At 52.1% G+C, this 22,281-nt stretch overlaps 1 protein-coding gene across 2 annotated transcripts in view; it reads left to right on the top strand.

Annotated features, from left to right (window-relative positions):
• LOC133354376 (pituitary homeobox 3-like) overlaps positions 1-22,281 on the top strand; it is a 115,658-nt gene that overhangs the window by 21,140 nt on the left and 72,237 nt on the right. The window contains exon 2 of one of the 2 annotated variants that reach the window (XM_061571172.1): positions 15,094-15,159. In XM_061571172.1, coding sequence (XP_061427156.1) covers positions 15,117-15,159 — 43 coding nt within the window. In that variant the 5' untranslated portion in view covers positions 15,094-15,116. Of the gene's footprint in view, positions 1-15,093; positions 15,160-16,997; positions 17,068-22,281 lie in introns of those variants that run through there. The other variant, XM_061571170.1, reaches the window with a different exon arrangement.

Below are 22,281 nucleotides of genomic sequence, written 5' to 3'. Positions count from 1 at the left end.
GAGGGCTGATGGGGGAGTGATGGGGAAGAGAGGGAGTGATGGGGGAGTGATGGGGGAGTGATGGGGGGGTGATGGGGAAGAGGGGGGGTGATGGGGAAGAGGGGGGGGGTGATGGGGAAGAGGGGGGGGGGGTGATGGGGAGGAGGGGGGGTGATGGGGGAGTGATGGGGGGGTGATGGGGAAGAGGGGGAGGGGGTGATGGGGGAGTGATGGGGAAGAGGGGGCGGGGGTGATGGGGGGAGTGATGGGGAAGAGAGGGAGGGGGGGGTGATGGGCACGTGACGGTGCAGTGATGCGAGCAAGATGAAGGGGGGTAATTGATGACGGGGTCGTGGCGATGCCTCTCTTCATACCACAATGCATCGCGCCGCGCCGCTCATTACCTCTTCATTTATCCTCTAATTTGTAAACGCGACTCAAGGGACGGAGGGGGGCGGGGTAGGGATGAAAGCGGGGAGGGGGGGGGCTGGTGGCGGGGGGAGGGGCTCGGGTTAATTGGGGGGGGGGGCGGGAGTGCTGATTGCTCTTTCGCTCTGCCTCGCGGGAATGAAGCTGCTAAGGGGTTGGGGGTGCAAGGGGGGGGTAGAGGGGGAAACGTCCCCCCACCCCACCCCGCCCACCCCCCCCATTATGATTCTCGTTATCAGAGGTCCGTGACCCAGAGGGTGGTGGTGGGGGGGGCAGCAGGCATGGCGGGGGGGGGGGGTCGGGTTGACAGGTCCGGAGTGATGGATGGGGATGATGGTGGTGGTGATGTCGGGATGAATGGGGGGGGGGGGGAGAAAGAGGGAGTGATGGGGGGGTGGTGATGTTAAGACGGATGAGGATGTGAGTGATGGGGGTGATGATGATGATGGGGATGAGAGAGGGAGGGGGGGTGATGGGAAGTGTGGAGTTTGGATGCAGGTTCGTGATGGGGGGGACCGAGTGTGACAATGCAGTTTGATGGGGGGTGCTGGGGGCTGTGAATGATGGGAGGGATGATGGGTGGGGGAGAGTGAAGGGTTGGCTGATGGAGGGGGAGGGAGGGAGGGAGGGTGGTGATGGAAGAGTTGGGGGGGGGTAGGGGGGGGCTGTGGGTGATGGAGGCGCGTGATGCGAAAGCAAAATGGTGGATTTGTGAGCGTCTCGCGTCGCTAATGCGGGAAGGGCGCGGGGAATCAACCCCGACAGCTGCCGCCCCCCCCCCACAGAGTCACCCCTCCCCCTTGTAGTCACCCCCCTCCCACACAGAGTCACCCACGCTCAGTGTCACCCCCCCCCTTGTAGTCGCCCCCTCCCACACAGAGTCACCCACGCTCAGTGTCACCCCCCCCTTGTAGTCACCCCCCTCCCACACAGAGTCACCCACGCTCAGTGTCACCCCCCCCTTGTAGTCACCCCCCTCCCACACAGAGTCACCCACGCTCAGTGTCACCCCCCCCCCCTTGTAGTCGCCCCCCCCCACACAGAGTCACCCACGCTCAGTGTCACCCCTCCCCCACTTGTAGTCGCCCTGACAGAGGCAGCCACGCTCCGAGATTCACCCTCACGGAGTCGCCCTCACTCACGTAGACACACAAACAAAGACAAAGATCACCCGTATAGCCTTTACATGCTGTTGGGGCAAGTGCTGTCGGGGAGTAGCACCAATGAAGGCCGGCACGGCACGCGAGGGGGTGCGTGGCCAGCACCACGCCCGGCCGCCTTTGTCTCCCTAGTGGCGATGTTTACCCACCGCACCAGGTACTCATTTGAGGCTGAGTCGACCTAGAGGAGGAGGCCCCAGGACCGGTTCACACATTCGCCACTGCTATAGGTCGTGAGCGGGAATCGAACTTGGGTCGTCGGATGCGTAGCTCACTGCGCTCACCACTGCACCACCGCTCCTCTCGTCGGCCACACTACTCTCAAAGGCGTGCACACATAGAGACAAAGATCCCCCGTGTAGCCTCAATAGCCTGTGGAGGCAAGTGCAGTTCGCGTCCCCCCCCCCCCACGTCAACTGTACTGCCCGAGCAACTGTGCGTTTAACAAAGCGACGTGTTCACGTTTGTGCTCAAGCGTTTACGACACTGAATGTTCCCCGCACTTTTTGGCAGCTCTGTCACCAACATCTGCACTCACCAAAGAACGGCTGTGCCTGCCGAGCGTTGAACGTTGCCGGATTCCAACATCGAGTCATGTTATCGAGAGAGCTCCATTAACACAATTGTCATTCTCTCGTCCCTTTGTTTTGGTCAACAAGCACACGCAACGTTTCCGTTGTTCGCTTGTTCTCTGCAACAACAACAACAACAAAAATGCGACGTTGTAGTTGTTGAAAACTGACCCGGGTTCGTCTGGCCCGGGTTCGTCTGGCCCGGGTCAGTCTGGCCCGGATGTGTCTGACCCGGGTGAGTCTGGCCCGGATGTGTCTGACCCGGGTGAGTCTGGCCCGGGTGAGTCTGGCCCGGGTGAGTCTGGCCCGGGTGAGTCTGACCCAGGTGAGTCTGGCCCGGGTGAGTCTGGCCCGGATGTGTCTGACCCGGGTGAGTCTGGCCCGAGTGAGTCTGGCCCGGGTGAGTCTGGCCCGGGTGAGTCTGGCCCGGGTCAGTCTGGCCCGGGTGAGTCTGGCCCGGGTGAGTCTGGCAGGGGTGAGTCTGGCACGGGTGAGTCTGGCCCGGGTCAGTCTGGCCCGGGTGAGTCTGGCCCGGGTGAGTCTGGCAGGGGTGAGTCTGGCACGGGTGAGTCTGACCCGGGTGAGTCTGGCCCAGGTGTGTGTGGCCCATGCGAGTAGGGATAGCTGTGAGCTCAGGGCCAGTTTAACTTGGAAGTCCAGTTTACCATGGGGTCCAGTTTACCATGGAAGTCCAGTTTACCGTGGAAGTCCAGTTTACCGTGGAAGTCCAGTTCACCATAGGAGTCCAGTTCACCATGGGGGCTGCAGTTCACCATGGGAGTCCAGTTCACCATGGGGGCTCCAGTTCACCATGGGAGTCCAGTCTACAGTGGGCAGGAGTCGGCTCTTCTACAGACTGCTTCGTGACCGTTCTTCATTAAGGACAACCGCCGTCTCGCATTCACCAACAGTGCCTCGCGGCTCTTGAAATATTGAACTTTTTACCGAATTCGAAAAACATTGTGCCCTTCTTGTTACTCTTTGATTCTTTCGGTAAGTCACGTCGGTATAAAATAAATTGAATCACGACGTTTCGGGCGCAACACAAGCAATCATCATCAGGTGGGACAACCACAGCAAGAAACGATTGTTGAACAACATCACTTCAGCAATTGTTTATTGCTGTGGGTGTCCCACCTGATGATGATTGCTTGTGTTGCGCCCGAAACGTCGTGATTCAATTTATTTTATTTTCTACCCACGTGACTTTGCCGAAAGAACCAAAGAGTATGGATCCCTGCAGTCACGAAAACTTCAAATCTAGATGGACTCTTCTTGTTATTTTGGTGGCCGACCAGTGATCATCATCACCACCACCACCACCATCGTCTATCCACTGCTATGTGAAGGCCTTGATCCCAATACGGAGCCCGTTCTCACACACACGTGGCCGCGGGGTCTCGTCGACGCGTCGAGTCGAGATTGTGGGCCCCGTCTCGCGGGAGGTTTGCGCGTGGCAATATTCGCGATGGACCAAGAACAACGTTGAGCATTTCGTGTTACGTGTTGGGTCTCTTCTCTCTCGCTTACCAGTTGCGGAGCCACATGGGCTCCAAACACATCTCGCCGAACGGCCAGCAACAAATAGCACCGCCTTAGTTGTCAAGGGGTGAGAGAGTAAGGCGGTACGTGCATTGAGCCAAGGCCATTGTTGAAAGAGCTTAGGGAAGAGAGGCGGTGGTGGTGACGATGACTGTGGTGGTGGTGGTGGTTGTGGTGGTGGTTGTTGGGAAGGGGAATTACAAAGTGGAACAACACGCGTGGGAAACAGCAGAAATAGACGTGAGGTGACCTGCAGTGCGGTGAGTGGGTGGTTGGGTGAGTTGGGGAGTGAATGGGTGAGTGAGTGGGTGCTTGAGTGGGGCGAGTGAGTGGGTGAGTGGGTGATTTGGAGGGTGAGTCAGCACTTGGGTAGGTGGGTGAGTGAGTGAGTGGATGAGTGGGTGGGTGGGTGGGTGAGTGAGTGAGGAGGTGGGTGGGTGAGTGAGTGGGTGCTTGAGTGGGGTAAGTGAGTGGTTGAGTGGGTGACTTAGAGGGTGAGTCACCGCTTGGGCAGGTGGGTGAGTGAGTGAGTGAGTGGATGGGTGGGTTGGTGAGTGAGCAGGTGGGTGAGTGAATGAGTGGGTGGGTGTGTGAGTTGTCCCAACGGTATGGCAAGGTTATACGGGGGCTCTTTATATTTGTCTTCATCCTTGTGTGAGTTTGTGAAGAAGTGGGTGGGTGGATGGGTGGGTGAGTGAGCAGGTGGGTGGGTGGGTGAATGGGTGAGTGAGTAAGTGGGTGAGTAGATGAGTGGGTGGGTGTGTGAGTTGCCCCAACGGTATGGCAAGGTTATAGGGGGCTCTTTATATTTGTCTTTATCCTTGTGTGAGTTTGTGAAGAAGTGGGTGGGTGGGTGGATGGGTGGGTGAGTGAGTGAGCAGGTGGGTGGGTGGGTGGGTGGATGGGTGAGTAGATGAGTGGGTGGGTGTGTGAGTTGCCCCAACGGTATGGCAAGGTTATACGGGGGCTCTTTATATTTGTCTTTATCCTTGCGTGAGTTTGTGGGTGGGTGAGTGAGCAGGTGGGTGGGTGAGTCAGTGCGTGAGTCTGTTGTTGTCACTTGGAATGTGGTGGACGAGATGACACGGTCCGCGTCTGATAGACGCCGAGACCTCAACGCGGGTCGAGGAATCAACGAGCGAATTTGCTCGGGGATAGCGACCACGGCAGTGGTCGTAGCGATAGAAGAGTGACGAGTGGACGACTGCCCGCCCGCCAGCGAGCGAGGTGACGCGCTGTCTGCGGATTCAGTGCGTAACTAATTTTAGCCACAACGCCGCCAATGATTGCAATGTTCTAGATTTGAAGTTTTCGTGACTGCAAGGATACATACTCTTTGGTTGTTCTTTCGGTAAAGTCACGGAGGTGAAAAAAAAAATCATGATAAAATAATAAAATAAATTACTTAATTAAATCACGACGTTTCGTAGGCAACACGAGCTTCCGTCATCAGGTGTGACAACCCGTGTGTTGGCTCCGAAACGTCGTGATTTAATTTAGTTATTTTTATTTTTTATTTTTTCACCTACGTGACTTTACCGAAAGAACCAAAGAGTATGATTGCATTGTGTTCATGTGCGATGTGGTTTGGCACTCAACTCGGGCCCATGTCTATGGACATCTGGGCGGTTCCACCAGTATTGGTTCAAGCGAGGCTGACACTGCTGATGATACAGTGAATGTCGAAACCGGTCGAGTGTTTTTTTCTTTTTTGCTCGTAATGAACCAATCAGCACTGCCGACATGATGGAATGTGTAAAAAAGAATTTACTTACATATATTTACGCGACTGTAGATATACGTGAAAACACAGGCGTGTTGCACTGTATGCATGTTGAACCTCTATCGCACCGTACGTAGCAAACCGTGTTCGTCGGAGGTGCGTTGTCTCGTTGTGCACGGAGCGAACATGTGAGAGTTGGATCACAAATCAATCCCGAGGTGTCGGTTTCACTATTGACGTGCGTTCTCTACTCGTTGTGGCACAGATAAAACCCCATTGGGCAAATTCGTTTACATTTTCGATTCCGGAGGGGGTGAGGGTGGGGTGGGGGCTGCAGGTTACATCATAGACTCCTGGTTACAGCAACAACAAACACGGACACGTGGACCATTAACAAAAATAATTGCACGCTCCGGGGTCGTGTTCCAAATGGCAAGGTCATGAATCACTCAAATCACAACATTCACACACAGAGAGATCACAACGTGAATCAACCAAAACACAACATTCACACACAGAGAGATCACAACGTGAATCAACCAAAACACAACATTCACACACACAGAGATCACAACGTGAATCACTCAAAACACAGCATTCACACACAGAGATCACAACGTGAATCAACCAAATCACAACATTCACACACACAGAGATCACAACGTGAATCAACCAAAACACAACATTCACACACACAGAGATCACAACGTGAATCAACCAAATCACAACATTCACACACACAGAGATCACAACGTGAATCAACCAAATCACAACATTCACACACAGAGATCACAACGTGAATCAACCAAAACACAACATTCACACACACAGAGATCACAACGTGAATCAACCAAATCACAACATTCACACACACAGAGATCACAACGTGAATCAACCAAAACACAACATTCACACACACACAGATCACAACGTGAATCAACCAAAACACAACAATCACACACACAGAGATCACACCGTGAATCAACCAAAACACAATATTCACACACACAGAGACCACAACGTGAATCAACCAAATCACAACATTCACACACAGAGATCACAACGTGAATCAACCAAAACACAATATTCACACACAGAGATCACAACGTGAATCAATCAAAACACAACATTCACACACAGAGATCACAACGTGAATCAACCAAAACACAATATTCACACACAGAGATCACAACGTGAATCAATCAAAACACAACATTCACACACAGAGATCACAACGTGAATCAACCAAAACACAACATTCACACACACAGAGATCACAACGTGAATCAATCAAAACACAACATTCACACACACAGAGATCACAACGTGAATCAACCAAAACACAACATTCACACACACAGAGATCACAACGTGAATCAACCAAAACACAACATTCACACACACAGAGATCACAACGTGAATCAACCAAAACACAACATTCACACACACAGAGATCACACCGTGAATCAACCAAAACACAACATTCACACACACAGAGATCACAACGTGAATCAACCAAAACACAACATTCACACACAGAGATCACAACGTGAATCAACCAAAACACAACATTCACACACACAGAGATCACACCGTGAATCAACCAAAACACAACATTCACACACACAGAGATCACAACGTGAATCAACCAAATCACAACATTCACACACACAGAGATCACAACGTGAATCAACCAACACACAACATTCACACACACAGAGATCACAACGTGAATCAACCAAAACACAACATTCACACACACAGAGATCACAACGTGAATCAACCAAAACACAACATTCACACACACACAGAGATCACTTAGTGAATCAACCAAAACACAACATTCACACACACAGAGATCACTTAGTGAATCACTCAAAACACAACATTCACACACAGAGATCACAACGTGAATCAACCAAAACACAAGATTCACACACACAGAGATCACTTAGTGAATCAACCAAAACACAACATTCACACACACAGAGATCACACCGTGAATCAATCAAAACACAACATTCACACACACAGAGATCACAACGTGAATCAACCAAAACACAACAATCACACACAGAGATCACAACGTGAATCAATCAAAACACAACATTCACACACAGAGATCACACCGTGAATCAACCAAAACACAACATTCACACACACAGAGATCACAACGTGAATCAACCAAAACACAACATTCACACACACAGAGATCACACCGTGAATCAATCAAAACACAACATTCACACACACAGAGATCACAACGTGAATCAACCAAAACACAACATTCACACACAGAGATCACAACGTGAATCAACCAAAACACAACATTCACACACAGAGATCACAACGTGAATCAACCAAAACACAAGATTCACACACACAGAGATCACTTAGTGAATCAACCAAAACACAAAATTCACACACAGAGATCACAACGTGAATCAACCAAAACACAACATTCACACACACAGAGACCACAACGTGAATCAATCAAAACACAACATTCACACACACAGAGATCACAACGTGAATCAACCAAAACACAACATTCACACACAGAGATCACAACGTGAATCAACCAAAACACAACATTCACACAGAGATCACAACGTGAATCAACCAAAACACAAGATTCACACACACAGAGATCACACCGTGAATCAATCAAAACACAACATTCACACACAGAGATCACAACGTGAATCAACCAAAACACAACAATCACACACACAGAGATCACAACGTGAATCAATCAAATCACAACATTCACACACACAGAGATCACAACGTGAATCAACCAAAACACAACATTCACACACACAGAGATCACAACGTGAATCAACCAAAACACAACATTCACACACACAGAGATCACAACGTGAATCAACCAAAACACAACATTCACACACACAGAGATCACACCGTGAATCAACCAAAACACAACATTCACACACACAGAGATCACAACGTGAATCAGCCAAAACACAACATTCACACACACAGAGATCACACCGTGAATCAACCAAAACACAGCATTCACACACACAGAGATCACAACGTGAATCAATCAAATCACAACATTCACACACACAGAGATCACACCGTGAATCAATCAAAACACAACATTCACACACACAGAGATCACAACGTGAATCAACCAAAACACAACATTCACACACACAGAGATCACACCGTGAATCAACCAAAACACAACATTCACACACACAGAGACCACAACGTGAATCAACCAAAACACAACATTCACACACACAGAGATCACACCGTGAATCAACCAACACAACATTCACACACACAGAGATCACAACGTGAATCAACCAAAACACAACATTCACACACACACAGATCACACCGTGAATCAACCAAAACACAACATTCACACACAGAGATCATAACCCTAAAAAGCATTTATCATTCATTTTTAGTATCATTAGTGGTAAGAGACGCTGTCTCCGTGTTCACCGCGTGGTAGCACCTGGGGCAGCATCACCTGAGCCGTTCCAGTTACTCTCTGTGTGCCCCCCCCCCTCAACAATAAACAACAACAACAACAGCGACTTACCTGATTACAACTTGCAATTAGTGGGATTTTCGCGGTTAAACACTGTCATTAGCCACGTAAATAAATCGTCCAAACTCGCGTTGTTGCTACCCTTATCTGATACCAACGTTTCATGCTCCTGCCCAGGGACTCATGAAAACTATAAACGATGTTTGATTGTACCAGGCCCGCTGATCTTCATACCGTGGTTCTTTTTTTCTGAATCGACCTTGGCTTCCACAAACGATGGCTCAACGGAAGTGGCTCACGATCACGTGGACGTTTAGAGCGGCCAAATACTTTGAATGCGCGTTTAGAGGTGCGGTGAGAAAAACCGGAGATCCTGGATACAAATCTAAGCGATCGTGCAAGCTCCAAATATACAGCAGCGGGCGTCAGGATCAGGATCGAACCCACGGCCTCCTGCATACCAGGCGAGGTAGTTAACATCTCATAGCCACCGTGATGATGATGAGAGAGAGACACACAAACTCCAAATATACAGCAGCAGGCGTCATCAGGATCGTGATCGAACCCACGACCCCCTGCATACTAGGCGATGTAGTTAACATATCCTAGCCACCGTGATGATGATGAGAGAGAGACACACAGAATACAAATATACAGCAGCGGGCGTCAGGATCAGGATCGAACCCACGACCTCCTGCACACCAGGCGAGGTAGTTAACATCTCATAGCCACCGTGATGATGATGAGAGAGAGAGACACACAGACTCCAAATATACAGCAGCAGGCGTCATCAGGATCGTGATCGAACCCACGACCTCCTGCATACCAGGCGAGGTAGTTAACATATCCTAGCCACCGTGATGATGATGAGAGAGAGACACGCAAACTCCAAATATACAGCAGCAGGCGTCAGGATCAGGATCGAACCCACGACCTCCTGCATACCAGGCGAGGTAGTTAACATCTCATAGCCACACCTTTTGTTGCAAAATCAAATACCGGCGCAGCGAATCTCCATTCTTCTCGGAACTCCATCCACATTCTGTCGCCTCTCGAGGTGCTGAGAACAAGGGCCGTTGCCCGAAGCGTCGACCTTTTAAATTAGTTTTTAATCGCGAGCCGTGGGGACGCGATCGATGGCGGCGCCGCCGAACCGGGTGGGATCGGTTCAATCCCTCGTCACTGGTGATGGTAATCGACGCCCGGGTCGCCGCGTTCGTAGCGCAGCGCATTCACCGTTGCACGGCACACTCGTGCACACACCTGTACAGAACACACACACACACATGTGTAGACACACACACACCTGTGTAGACACACACACACCTGTGTAGAGCACACACTCCTGTGTAGACACACACACACCTGTGTAGAGCACACACTCACACCTGTGTAGACACACAAACTCACACCTGTGTAGAGCACACACTCACACCTGTGTAGACACACACTCACACCTGTGTAGACACACACTCACACCTGTGTAGACACACACACACCTGTGTAGACACACACACACCTGTGTAGACACACACACCTGTGTAGACACACACACACCTGTGTAGACACACACACTCCTGTGTAGACACACACACACCTGTGTAGAGCACACACTCACACCTGTGTAGACACACACTCACACCTGTGTAGACACACACTCACACCTGTGTAGACACACACACCTGTGTAGAACACACACACCTGTGTAGACACACACACACCTGTGTAGACACACACACTCTTGTGTAGACACACACACCTGTACAGAACACACACTCACACATGTGTAAAGCACACACACACACCTGTGTAGACACACACACTCACACTTGTGTAGACACACACACACCTGTGTAGACACACACACACACACACCTCTGTAGAACACACACACTCCTGTGTAGACACACACACCTGTACAGAACACACACTCACACATGTGTAAAGCACACACACACACACCTGTGTAGACACACACACACACGTGTAGACACACACACACACCTGGAGAACACACACACACCTGAGATTTCGCTTAGGCGGTAAATCCCGCGAGTGAATGTATCCAGAAGAGATGCTGATCAGCTACGAACTATAGGCGACGTCTGGGGGGGTAGTGGTGGGGGGGGGTCAGAGGCGGGGCTGGAGCGGGTGGGGGGGAGGTTAGTTGTGGTGGGGGGGGGTGGGATTAGTGGTGAGAGGGGGGAAGGGTTAGTAGTAGTGGTGGTGGGGGGGGACAGATGCACGCGCGCGCCGTGGGGGGTCCCGATTCGAGCGCGGCGCACGTGCCCCTGATTAGGGGGCCCGTCGTGCAGGAGGCGACTGGCCACGGATCGACTCCTCTGCGACTCCTCCGCGGGGCCCCCCCCCCGTGGTGCCCCCCCCCCCCCCCCGCGGTGCCCCCCCCTGCGGCCTAATCCGCCGCCCCTGCGGGCAGTGAGCCCGGCTCCTCGGCCCCCCCCCCCCAACCCTCGAAACGTCGCCGCCGCCGATGATGATGATGAGTTTAATTTCCGATTTAAAGCTTTCGTGACTGCAGGGATTCATCTTCTTGGTTCTTTCGGTAAAGTCACGTAGAAGGGAAGTAATAAAATAACAAAAATGAAACATAATAAAATAATATATTATTATATGTAACGCGACGAGTAACGCGATTACAGTAACGAGTAACGCGATTACAGTGACGGTGACCGTTACCAACCCCTCGTTACCCCCCACCCCCAGACCCCCCCAACTCCCAGACCCCCCCGCCCCCACGCAAGGGGGGGGCGGAGGAGATTATACCTGATGAGAGAGTTTAGAGAGAGTTTAGATGGAGTTTAGAGAGAGTTTAGAGGGAGTTTAGAGAGAGATTAAAAAGAGTAATTCGCTCTCTCCCGACTTCGCGCGCTTCATTGAGCTGAGTGTCTCGGAGAGAGACTTTATGAATTTTGAACAACTTTGATTGCAACAGCACTGCAGGCGATTCCGATAGGAAGTACACACAAAGTCACCAGCAACCAAACCGCAAACGCTATAAATCCACAGGCGCAGTGGCGCTAAATGCGCCGCGCACGACACAAAGTAAAAGCCACGTGGTGGTGGTGGTTGTGGTGGTGGTGGTGTCATCGCGCACGCCACGGTGACGAGCGAGCGCTTCAGAAGGTGAACACGAGGGGTGCCGTCCACGCTGGTACACAGAGAGGGGGGCTTGTCCGGCCCCCCATCGTTCGAAGAAGACGCGGACATCACCGGCACGCGCGTGTGTGGGAGAGAGAGAGCGCGCGCGAGAGATGATTCGGTGCGAAATCTGTTAACATCCACAGTTAACACAGATCGCTAATCGATTATTGTCGAGCAGTTACATCGGTAACGATGACCAAGCCTCGTGACTGCTGCTCGTTGGCGATTTTATTGCCAAGAATCTTTACGGGCGGACTTCCCCACACATCTGGCTGTCGCCTGATGAAGCTGGTTGTGATCAGTGGCGAAACGTCGTACTCGGATTGTAAATGTTGCGGCTTGGCTCTCCAACACACACCGGCGTTGCTGCTGTACTAGTACACTACACTATACACTACACTACTATACACTACACTACTATACACTACACTATACACTGCACAATACCACAATACACTACACTACTATACACTACATAATACACTACACTATACACTACACAATACCACAATACACTACACTACTATACACTACACTATACACTGCACACTAGTGCTGTACTAGTACACTACACTATACACTACACAATACCACAATACACTACTATACACTACACTATACACTGCACACTAATGCTGTACTAGTGACGAATTGGCCACGATCTGTTCACGTGACAAACCTTACTAGTTGGCTGTGTCGGGTGGTGGCGGGTTTCACGACACATTTACATATTTACGCGATCTAACAACAACAAAACCTGCGTTGTGGATCACAGGTTATAGTCGTCATCGATCACCGATAACCGGAAATGATCGGGTGTCGATATCGCTCCTTACAACGCGGTTACCGATGACGGGTATTGATCTGTGACGTCATCGCCCCCACTAAACCGCATTGCGATCCTTTAGCAGCATTGGCGATCGTCCGAGACGTCATTCTAATTAATCGACGATCAATGAACGCATCCTTTTTTTCCGATCTTGATTGGCAACTCATTTCTTTCCGAACTGCTCTTCGCATGCAGTTCGCTGTCCCTGGCCCCCCGCGCCTCCGATGATCACGTGCTGCTAGGTACGGTGCGAAAAAAAGTCCAACGTGCACACGCACGGACACGTCGGTGACTGATGGAGCCGGCAATCGGTGGCAAAGAGTGGGAATTGCCATCAATTGTCGATTGACCGCAGATTATCGCCGACTCTGCCCATTATATTATCGCTACTGATTTATCGGCTGCAAATAGAGGTGATCAATAACCTATCATGGGTTCGCTGGCGCAGGCTATTGATCACCGGGACAATTGGCCCTTATTCCTCATCTGTACTGTGCACTCGCGAGAGACAGTGAGTGTGTGTATGTTTATGTATTTGTGTATGCCTATGTATTCGTGTGTTGGTGTATGCGTTTGTGCGTATATTTTGTGGGGAGCGGTGGTGCAGCGGTTAGCGCGCTGCGCTACGAACCCAGCGACCCGAGTTCGATTCCCGCTCACGGCCAACACCAGTGACGATTATTTGAACCGTTCATGGGCCTCCCTAGGTCGACTCAGCCTCAAATTAGTACCTGGTGCGGTGTATTAAAAATCACCACTGGGTGCTGCTCGCTAACAGCACTTGTCCCAACAGTCTGTTGAGGCTAGACGGGGGATCTTTATCTTTGTTGTGTATATTCAGATTTGGCTTGATTGATGCGGGTTAGGGTTTGTGCGAGGCTAACCTATTAAATAGCCATAATTCGTTCTATTATGCGGTTTGGATTCATTCGACGTGCGGCTTTGTCGGTCGGATATGGGATAACATTGTGTGCTGTGTACTGTGTGTGTGTACTGTGTGCGTGTGTGCACTGTGCGTGTGTGTACTGTGCGCGTGTGTACTGTGCGCGTGTGTACTGTGCGCGTGTGTACTGTACGCGTGTGTACTGTGCGTGTGTACTGTGTACTGTGTGTGTACTGTGTGCGTGTGTACTGTGTGCGTGTGTACTGTGTGTACTGTGTATTTGCGTACTATGTGTGTACTGTGTATGTACTGTGTATGTACTGTGTGTGTACTGTGTACTGTGTGTGTGTATTGTGCGTGTGTACTGTGTATGTACTGTGTGTGTACTGTGTACTGTGTGTGTATTGTGCGTGTGTACTGTGTGTGTACTGTGTGCGCTACTCGGCATGCATCCCGTCTACTCGTGCGGTTTCTCCTTTGTGTGCCCCTGTTTTATGGAACGCATCTGCTACGTATAGCGAGGAGAACCTCTGTATCTATTGATGAGCCGTTTCACACTTCGTAGGCTTTCGCGACCAATATGATTCACAATAAGCCCAGATCGCGTAAATATAAATGTGTCGTTTAACCCACCACCACCCGACACGGGCAATTCGTAAGGGGTTGTCACGTGAACAAAACGTACCAATGAGTTACGAGTTCAGTAGAGCGGTGTGTGTTGGAGAGTAAAACCACGACGATTTACGATTTGACCACCGTGACATGTGGCCGGTGATGGCAACAGCAAGTTTGGCTGTCCATAAATGACGTCACGCACCTAGGGGGGGGGGGGGGTCAGACATTTGTGACGATGTGTGACGAGCGGGGGGGTGGGGTGTTTGAGAAATGTGACGTCACATCAAAATGCGCAACTTTAAATAAGTATAGACAACACGTTCTACTTAATTAAATTGACTTTTTAATAAATGTTTTTTTCTACAACATCAGACTGCAGCGGCACATTAAATACGCACTACAATGACAATCGTTGAAATCGATTTGAAGCATGTTTTTTTTTTAAATGGAAATATGGTTTTGGGGGGGGGGGGCAGAGCTTTGTGACGTCATATCTGAGGGGGGGTCTGACTTTTTGTGACGCCGTGTGACGATGGGGGGGGGGGGGATTGTCCAAAATCGCGTGACGTCATTTATGGACGGCCCCAAAGACGAGAAGGCTACCCGGGGGATCTTTGTCTTTGTGCATCACAGCTGTTCTCTCTCTCTCTCTCTCTGTCGCTCGCAGGGAGATCGCGTCACGTGGCCACGATGGATCACCGGCGGGCGGACAGCTTCGCTGAGAGGACGACAGGTGAGTGGGTGAGTGAGTGGGTGGACAACAGGTGAGTGAGTGGGTGAGTGGGTGGGTGAGTGAGTGGGTGGGTGAGTGGGTGAGTGGGTGGGTGAGTGGGTGAGTGAGTGGGTGGACAACAGGTGAGTGAGTGGGTGAGTGGGTGAGTGAGTGGGTGAGTGGGTGGGTGAGTGAGTGGGTGGGTGAGTGAGTGGGTGAGTGAGTGGACAACAGGTGAGTGAGTGGGTGGGTGGGTGGGTGGGTGGGTGAGTGAGTGAGTGAGTGGGTGAGTGAGTGGGTGGGTGAGTGGGTGGGTGAGTGGGTGGGTGAGTGAGTGGACGACAGGTGAGAGAGTGAGTGGGTGGGTGGGTGAGTGAGTGAGTGGGAGGGTGAGTGGGTGAGTGAGTGGACAACAGGTGAGTGGGTGGGTGAGTGGGTGGGTGGGTGAGTGGGTGAGTGAGTGGGTGAGTGAGTGAGTGGGTGGGTGAGTGAGTGGACAACAGGTGAGTGAGTGGGTGGGTGAGTGGGTGGGTGAGTGGGCACATAGGTCACCCCGCATAGCCTCAACGCCCGGCCGCATTTGTCTCCCTAAGTGGCAATTTTTTGTTACACGTAGCACCAGGTACTCAATTGAGGCTGAGTCGACCTAGGGGAGGCCCAGGACCGGTTCAGATAATCGTCACTGGTGGTGGCCGTGAGCGGGAATCGAACTCGGGTCGCCGGGTTTGTAGCGCAGCGCGCTAACCGCTGCACGACCGCTCCCCACTCTCACACACACTCACTCACCCTCTCACTCACCCTTTCACTCACACATCCACACACAGAGTCTCTTATATGCACACTCTCTCACGCTCTCTCAGACATAAGCACACTCCCAGCCTCTCACACACACACACGCTCCCACCCTCTCACATTCACAAATACACGCGCACACTTACCAACACTCTCATGCACAAACACACACTCTCACGCTCACACACACGCTCGCTCGCTCGCTCTCTCAATCATACAAACACTCACCCCTCTCCCTGTTTCTCTGTTGAGACACACTCTTAATCACGCGCTCACTCTCAATCACACACTCTTACACTCTCACACACATAAAGACAAAGATCTCCTCGAAACTGAACAGACTTTGGGGGCAAGTGCTGTTAGCGAACACCTATTTAATGCCAGTACGGCACGCGAGGGGGTCGGTGGCCAGCACCACGCCCGACCGCCTTTGTATCCCCCAGTGGCGATGTTTACACACCGCACCAGGTACTCATTTGAGGCTGAGAGGACCTAGGGGAGGCCCAAGACCGATTCAAATCATTGTCGCCGGTGTCAAAGCGCAGCGTAGCGCAGCGTAGCGCTGACCACTACGACACCGCTGCCTCAAGGACACACGCGATCCTGTATATCGCAAACTCTCAATCACACTCTCACTCTCACTCAATCACACTCTCAATCACACTCTCACTCTCACTCAATCACACTCACACTCTCAATCGCACTCTCAATCACACTCTCAATCACACTCACACTCTCACTCAATCACACTCTCACTCACACTCTCAATCGCACTCTCAATCACACTCTCACTCACACTCTCACTCACACTCTCACTCACACTCTCAATCACACTTTCACTCTCACTCACACTCTCACTCAATCACACTCTCAATCACACTCTCAATCACACTCGGCTGCGACAACACGCTGAGCGATGTCTCGCGAGAGGGGCTCTTCCTGTGCATCGGCAGAGGAGCAGTAGTAGTAGCAGCAGCAGGAGCAGCAGCAGCATCAGGAGCAGGAGCAGCAGGAGGAGCAGGAGCAGCAGGAGGAGGAGGAGGAGCAGCAGGAGCAGCAGGAGGAGGAGGAGGAGGATGCGAGGCGGCCTGGGGAGCGCCTTGCCCGGCGTCGTGAGACGGCGCACGGCACGGAGAGGTTCACACTCTGTGTGGGATGAGGGCTCTGTATGGGATGAGGGTTCTGTATGGGATGAGGGTTCTGTATGGGATGAGGGCTCTGTATGGGATGAGGGTTCTGTATGGGATGAGGGTTCTGTATGGGATGAGGGTTCTGTATGAGATGAGATGAGGATTCTGTTTGGGATGAGGGTTCTGTATGGGATGAGACGAGGATTCTGTTTGGGATGAGGGTTCTGTATGGGATGAGGCGAGGGTTCTGTATGGGCGGGTTCGGAGTGGTCACGTGATGAGGCTTCAGCTGACCCAGACTGGGAGGTGATCGCGCAGTGGCAGCCAATGAATGTGACGCGCGTCGGGAGAGGAGGCGTCGTCCGCCGTGGGAGACGGAGCGGTGAGATCGGTCCGTGTGCTGGGCGGATCGCTACATCGCGGGAAGAGGAGGATGCTGGTGGTGGTGGTGGTGGGGCGAGGGAGGATTGCAATCCGCTGGTAGATGTCACGGCTTTCGATTTAAAGCTTTCGTGACTGCAATGATTCATCTTCTTGGTTCTTTCGGTGAAGTCACGTAGAAGGGAAATAATAAAATAATAAAAATATAAAACAATAAAATTCTCACGACGTTTCGGCCACAACGCAAGCAGCCGTCCTCGGGTGAAGAACAGGTCTGTCGGAAAGACAGCGTCATTCAGACGGCTGCTTGCGTTGTGGCCGAAACGTCGTGAGAATTGTATTATTTTATTATGTTTAATTTTTATAATTTTATTATCTCCCTTCTACGTGATTTTACCGAAAGAACCAAGAGGATGTCACGGCTTGTTTCGGAGTCGCCTCTCACTCTCACTCTCTCTTTCTTTATCTCTCTCCATGTCTCTCTCTCACTCTCTTTTTTTGACGATCAGATGAAACAAGAAGATGATCGGTGTCGTCGGCACTTTGCTTCGTTCATCATTTCGGTTTTTTATGCTTTGCTTTATGTAACCCCCGCCTTTTTTTGAATGAAAGATTTCACGAAAGATTTCACGCTCTGCTCTCCTTACCCCTTCCCTCTCTCTCTGTATCACTCTCTCTATCTCTCACTCTCCCACTCTCCCTCCCTCTCTCTCTCCATGTCTCTCCCTCTCGGGTGTAGAAGAACTTTTCCACGCGTCCGTGCCGAACGAAATCGGCACGGAACGCGCAAAGTTCACTCCTTCACCTTCACGCGGAAATCCGCGTTCGAGGTCGCGGGGGCTTGAGGGGGGGGGGGCTTGAGGGGGGGGGGGCTTGAGGGGGGGGGCTTGAGGGGGGGCTTGAGGGGGGGGGCTTGAGGGTGGGGGGATCACGGGGCGAGGGGGGGGTTGAGGGGGTGGGGGCTCTGGCGGATCACGTGGAACGCGCAGTTTTTGTTTGATGGATTTTCCACTGGAAATATCCAGCAGCCCCCCCCCCCTCACTCCATCCCTCCCTCCCCTCCCCCGGCTCCCACGTGACACAAGCACCTGTTCTGCGTCACGTACGGGCGGGGGGGGGTCACTGCCGGTGCACAACGCCGAGTCGATGGAAGCGTCGCTTCCCCGGGGTTACAAGTCCCGAACCACGTGGTTCGTCCCCCCTCCCCCCAACTGCAGAAGCGAACCCGGGGCACAGAGAGCCCCCCCCCCCACGGGACCCCCACACTTTCAAGGGCCCCGCGCTAAATGCTTTCAAGTTAAATTTCGATCATTCAGACGCTGTCTTCCCGACAGACCTGTTTCTTCACCTGAGGACGGCTGCTTGCGTTGTGGCCGAAACGTCGTGAGAATTGTATTATTTTATTATGTTTTATTTTTTATCATTTTATTATCTCCCTTCTTACGTGACTTTACCGAAAGAACCAAGAAGATGCTTTCAAGCTATCAATTCCGGTTCAGTGATTCTGCACTTGCTCTATTACTATAGTACTATACCGCCTGCAACTTGTATGAACGACTGGGTGTTTAAGGTTGGCGGTTCATCGTATTACCTGGCTGTAGAGCAAATGAAGCTGAGTCGGCCTAGGGGAGGCCCCGGATCAGATCATCGCCACTGGCTGTTTGATCGCCGTGAGCGGGAATCGGCTTCGGGTGGCCGGGTTCGTAGCGCATCGCGCTAACCACTGCGCCACCGCTCCCTACCCCCACTGACTCACGCGCAAATACAAAGATAACCCGTGTAGCCTGCGACAGACTGTTGGGGCAAGTGCTGTTGGCGAGATGCACCGGTGAAGACAACAACAACAACCGCCATTGGCCACTAAGTGGCGGTGACGTCACCACGACGCTTGTGCCAGGCTAGGTGCACGTTGAGGCCACGTGAAGTGTCGAACGCCCGCTGGCACGAGGTCACGGGGCAGACCCAGCAGGTGCCACGGGTCGACTGACTGAGATCACCGGCTGATGCACCACCGATGAAGACACACATTCAGAGACAAACACACGCAACAAAGACAAAGATCCCCCGTATAGCCTGCACCGACTGTTGGGGCAAGTACTGTTAGCGAGCACCAATGAAAGTGTATACCTGTGTGTGTGTTCGTGTGTGTGTGTGTTCGTGTGTGTGTGTTCATGTGTGTGTGTGTGTGTTCGTGTGTCTGTGTGTTCGTGTGTGTGTTCGTGTGTGTGTGTGTGTGTTCGTGTGTGTGTGTGTTCGTGTGTGGGTGTTCGTGTGTGTGTGTGTGTTCGTGTGTGTGTGTTCGTGTGTGTGTGTGTTCGTGTGTGTGTGTTCGTGTGTGTGTGTATGTTCGTGTGTGTGTGTGTTCGTGTGTGTGTGTGTGTTCGTGTGTGTTCGTGTGTGTGCACGCACGAGGAGGAGAGAGAGTTGGGGAGAGGTATAAAAGAAGAGCACGCAGACACAAAGACAAAGATCCCTCGTATAGCCTGTAACAGACTGTAGGGGCAAGTGCTGTTAGCGAGCACACACGAACACACACACAATACAACACTCGCATACTCACGTAAACCTTCACCACACACCTCTTCCCCCCGCCCCCCCATTCCCCCTCCCCCCCCCTTTGCCCCCACCCCCCGGTCTCGGCTCGTGTGACTCGCCCGGGATTAGGTCGTCAGTGCCGCAGTGACGCGAGTCGTGACAGGCGGAGAGAGAGAGGGGGGGGGCAGGGAGGGGGCAGCAGACGAGCGGGGTGGAGGGGGGGCAGGGAGGGGGCAGCAGACGAGGGAGTGTGGATGGAGCGGGGGGGGGCAGGGAGCAGCAGACGAGCGGGGTGGAGGGGGGGGGGCAGGGAGGGGGCAGGGAGGGGGCAGCAGACGAGGGGGTGGGGATGGGGGAGGGGGCAGCAGACGAGGGGGTGGGGGTGGAGGGGGGGGGCAGGGAGGGGGCAGCAGACGAGGGGGTGGGGGTGGAGGGGGGGAAGGGCAGGGAGGGGGCAGCAGACGAGGGGGTGGGGGTGGAGAGGGGGGGGCTAGAGGCACAGACAGAGAGAGAGAGGGAGGGAGACGAGAGAGAGATGAGAGAGAGGAAACAATCACATCGCAATATTAAAACAGCAGCAGCAGCAGAACGGGTTGAGGCGTTCACGTGGAACTCACGGCAGAGGTCACCGCGTTCACATTGGGACACGAACCCCCCCCCCTCCCTCCTCATCCCTGTAGACCCCCCCTCCTCCTCCTCCTCCTGTATCCCTCTACCCTACCCCCCCTCCTCCTCCCTCCCCGTGTGTGTCGGCACCCTCCTACGAACCTCGCCAACGGAGTTCGATTCCCGGCCGAGGGGCATCATCATCGAGTGGCTGTCGGCGTGGTGGTCTCGTGACCCTGCGCCCCACGTCACCCCCAGGGCTCCGAACCTCGCGATTCCGCACTGACCGCGATGGGGAAGTATGGTCAAACAGCCCCCCATCGTGGGGAAGCCTTCATCCAGCAGTGGATTGACAAAGAGCAGTAAATCATGATTTTTAAGAGTGTGTGTGTATATATCATATATATGTGTATCTTTAAGTGTTTATTGTTTCCATGCTGGTAATTGTCTGCGCGTGATGTCGATGTTTGATTGCGTCTTTGTAGTAATGGATCAGTGTCATGCACAGATTGTACGTAATATTAAACACGTTCTGTGTGAGAGTGTGTGTGTGTGAGAGTGTGTGTGGGAGTGTGTGAGAGTGTGTGAGAGTGTTGTGTGTGTGTGAGAGTGTGTGAGAGTGTGAGTGAGAGAGTGTGTGAGTGAGAGAGTGTGTGTGTGTGAGGATGTGTGTGTGTGAGAGTGTGTGTGAGAGTGTGAGTGTGTGAGAGTGTGTGTGAGTGTTGTGTGTGCGCGGTATTGTAGCGGTTTGCGCACTTCGCTACGAACCTGTCGATTTTCTGAACCGGTCCTGGGCCTCCCTTAGATCGACTCGGCCTCAAATGAGTACCTGGTGCGGTGTGTAAAAATCGCTACTGGGGAGACAAAGGCGGCCGGGCGTGAAGCTGGCCACCCACCCCCTCGTGTGCCGTGCTGGTCTTCAATAGGTGCTACTCGCTAACAGAACTTGCCCCAACAGTCTCCTAAACGCTATACGGGGGATCTTTGTCTTTATATATATGTTTCTAAACAGAATGTGGAGCGTCGTTCCTGTCCTGAAGATCATTGCTTTCTAACTCGCCGGCGCTGAGCGAGTGAGTGAGAATCTGTTCACCAAGTCGAGTTGAAACGGGACATTTATCTGCGCGCCGTTCGAAACGTGACAGTTTCGGGTTTTTTGTGTGTATCGGCTGTGGCTGGTGGTGAAGGGTGTCACGACACAAATTTGTCCGGGATCATCACGTACGCCCAACCCAACAAAAATAATATGTTATGAATCACGTGTGTTCGTCTGTATACGCCTACGGTATGTGTTCGTTTATGTGTTTGTATGTATATGTGTGCGCGCGCGTTTGAATGTGTGAGTGCCAGTGTATGTACGTTCGTAGGTTGCACTTCTTTCGCACCGGACGTAGCCAACCGTGCACATCTTAGGTTCGTGAGAAGGACCACGAACTAAACAGGCGCACAAATGCATCGGTGTGCATAGATGCAACTCGCTAACGGCACTTGCCCCAATAGTCTGATAAAGGCTATCCGGGGGATCTTTCTCGTTGTCATTTTGCATGCGTGTATATGTATGTGTGTATATATGCATGCGTGTATATGTATATATGTATGTGTGAATGTGTACGCTGTACGTATGTACTACATGTATGTCTTTATGTGCGCGTTTGTAGTGGGGAGCGGTAGCATAGCGGTCAGTGCGCTGCGCTACAAA

This window comes from Lethenteron reissneri, chromosome 47 (assembly GCF_015708825.2).
Source record: "Lethenteron reissneri isolate LAM-NWPU_2019-01 chromosome 47, ASM1570882v1, whole genome shotgun sequence".
Lineage (NCBI taxonomy): Eukaryota > Metazoa > Chordata > Hyperoartia > Petromyzontiformes > Petromyzontidae > Lethenteron > Lethenteron reissneri.
The sequence above is the reverse complement of the archived record's forward strand: the minus strand, read 5'-3'. Positions and strand labels throughout refer to the sequence as shown.